A 1,272-nucleotide genomic window follows, 5' to 3' on the forward strand; every position below is an offset into this window, starting at 1 on the left:
GCCACCATGCTCCGCTCCCTGCTGCTTCACTCGCTGCGCCTCTGTGCCCAGACGGCCTCGTGCCTCGTGCTCTTCCCGCGCTTCCTGGGCACTGCCTTCATGCTCTGGCTCCTGGACTTCCTGTGCATCCGCAAGCACTTCCTGGGCCGCCGTCGCAGGGGCCAGCCCGAGCCCGAGGTGGAGCTGAACAGCGACGGGGAGGAGGTGCCCCCTGACGACCCCCCAATCTGCGTGTCCGATGACAACCGCTTATGCACCCTGGCGTCGCTCAAGGCTGTGTGGCATGGCCAGAAGTTGGATTTCTTCAAACAGGCGCACGAGGGCGGCCCGGCGCCCAACTCCGAGGTGGTCCTGCCCGACGGCTTCCAGAGCCAGCACATCCTCGACTACGCGCGCGGGAGCCGCCCGCTGGTGCTCAATTTCGGCAGCTGCACCTGACCTCCGTTCATGGCGCGCATGAGCGCCTTCCAGCGCCTGGTCTCCAAGTACCGGGGCGAGGTGGACTTCCTCATCATCTACATCGAGGAAGCGCACCCCTCGGACGGCTGGGTGACCACAGATTCCCCCTACAGCATCCCGCAGCACCGGAGCCTGGAAGACCGTGTCAGCGCGGCGCGGGTGCTGCAGCAAGGTGCGCCTGACTGTGCCCTTGTTCTCGACACCATGACCAACTCCAGCAGCTCGGCCTATGGCGCCTACTTCGAGCGCCTCTACGTCATCCAAAATGGCACGGTCATGTTCCAGGGCGGCCGGGGGCCTGACGGCTACCAAGTGGCAGAGCTGCGCACCTGGCTGCAGCAATACAGCGAGCAGCAGCACCGCGCTCAACCCCGCCGGGTGTGAACAATGGTGGACAATTGATGGAACTCGGGAGGCTGCGCGGTCGTGCCTTCGAGGCCCACGTGCAAGCCCCCCCCCCCAAAGAAACCACCCTTGGAGAGACCCCCCTGGCAGGTGAGCGCCAGGCCAGGAGACGAAGGCGGACTCTGTGCCCTTGGTTGAGCCACCAAAAGACTTTCCCCGCGGCTCAGCTTCAGGACCTCTCTCTTGACTGTACCTGCCTGGCTCGCTCTAAATGCAATTTGGAGGGGAGCGTGATAGTGGTGCTCACCCTTGCCAGTGTGCCCTAGGACTCCCAGCCACCTAAGCCTCTGCAGGCGCTGCCGCGCGCTCTCTCGCACCCCCTCCCCATAGAGCGGAGGGAGAGCCGCCCTCCATCAGAAGAGGTGGCCCTGAGCTGCTTGGAGCGAAGCGCAGAGAACTCGCAAGCGC

At 65.0% G+C, this 1,272-nt stretch overlaps 1 protein-coding gene across 1 annotated transcript in view; it reads left to right on the plus strand.

Moving 5' to 3' along the window:
* DIO3 (iodothyronine deiodinase 3) overlaps window positions 1-849 on the plus strand; it is a 2,046-nt gene extending 1,197 nt beyond the window's left edge. The window contains exon 2 of the mRNA XM_030885007.2: window positions 1-849. This exon is cut by the window's left edge and continues 1 nt beyond it. Within this exon, the coding sequence (XP_030740867.1) occupies window positions 7-843 (837 nt within the window). The 5' untranslated portion in view covers window positions 1-6 and the 3' untranslated portion in view covers window positions 844-849.
* The last annotated feature ends 423 nt before the right edge of the window (window positions 850-1,272 follow it).

Source organism: Echinops telfairi, unplaced genomic scaffold (assembly GCF_000313985.2).
Source record: "Echinops telfairi isolate 266 unplaced genomic scaffold, ASM31398v2 ScPeMD7_18;HRSCAF=68, whole genome shotgun sequence".
In the NCBI taxonomy this organism is placed as follows: domain Eukaryota; kingdom Metazoa; phylum Chordata; class Mammalia; order Afrosoricida; family Tenrecidae; genus Echinops; species Echinops telfairi.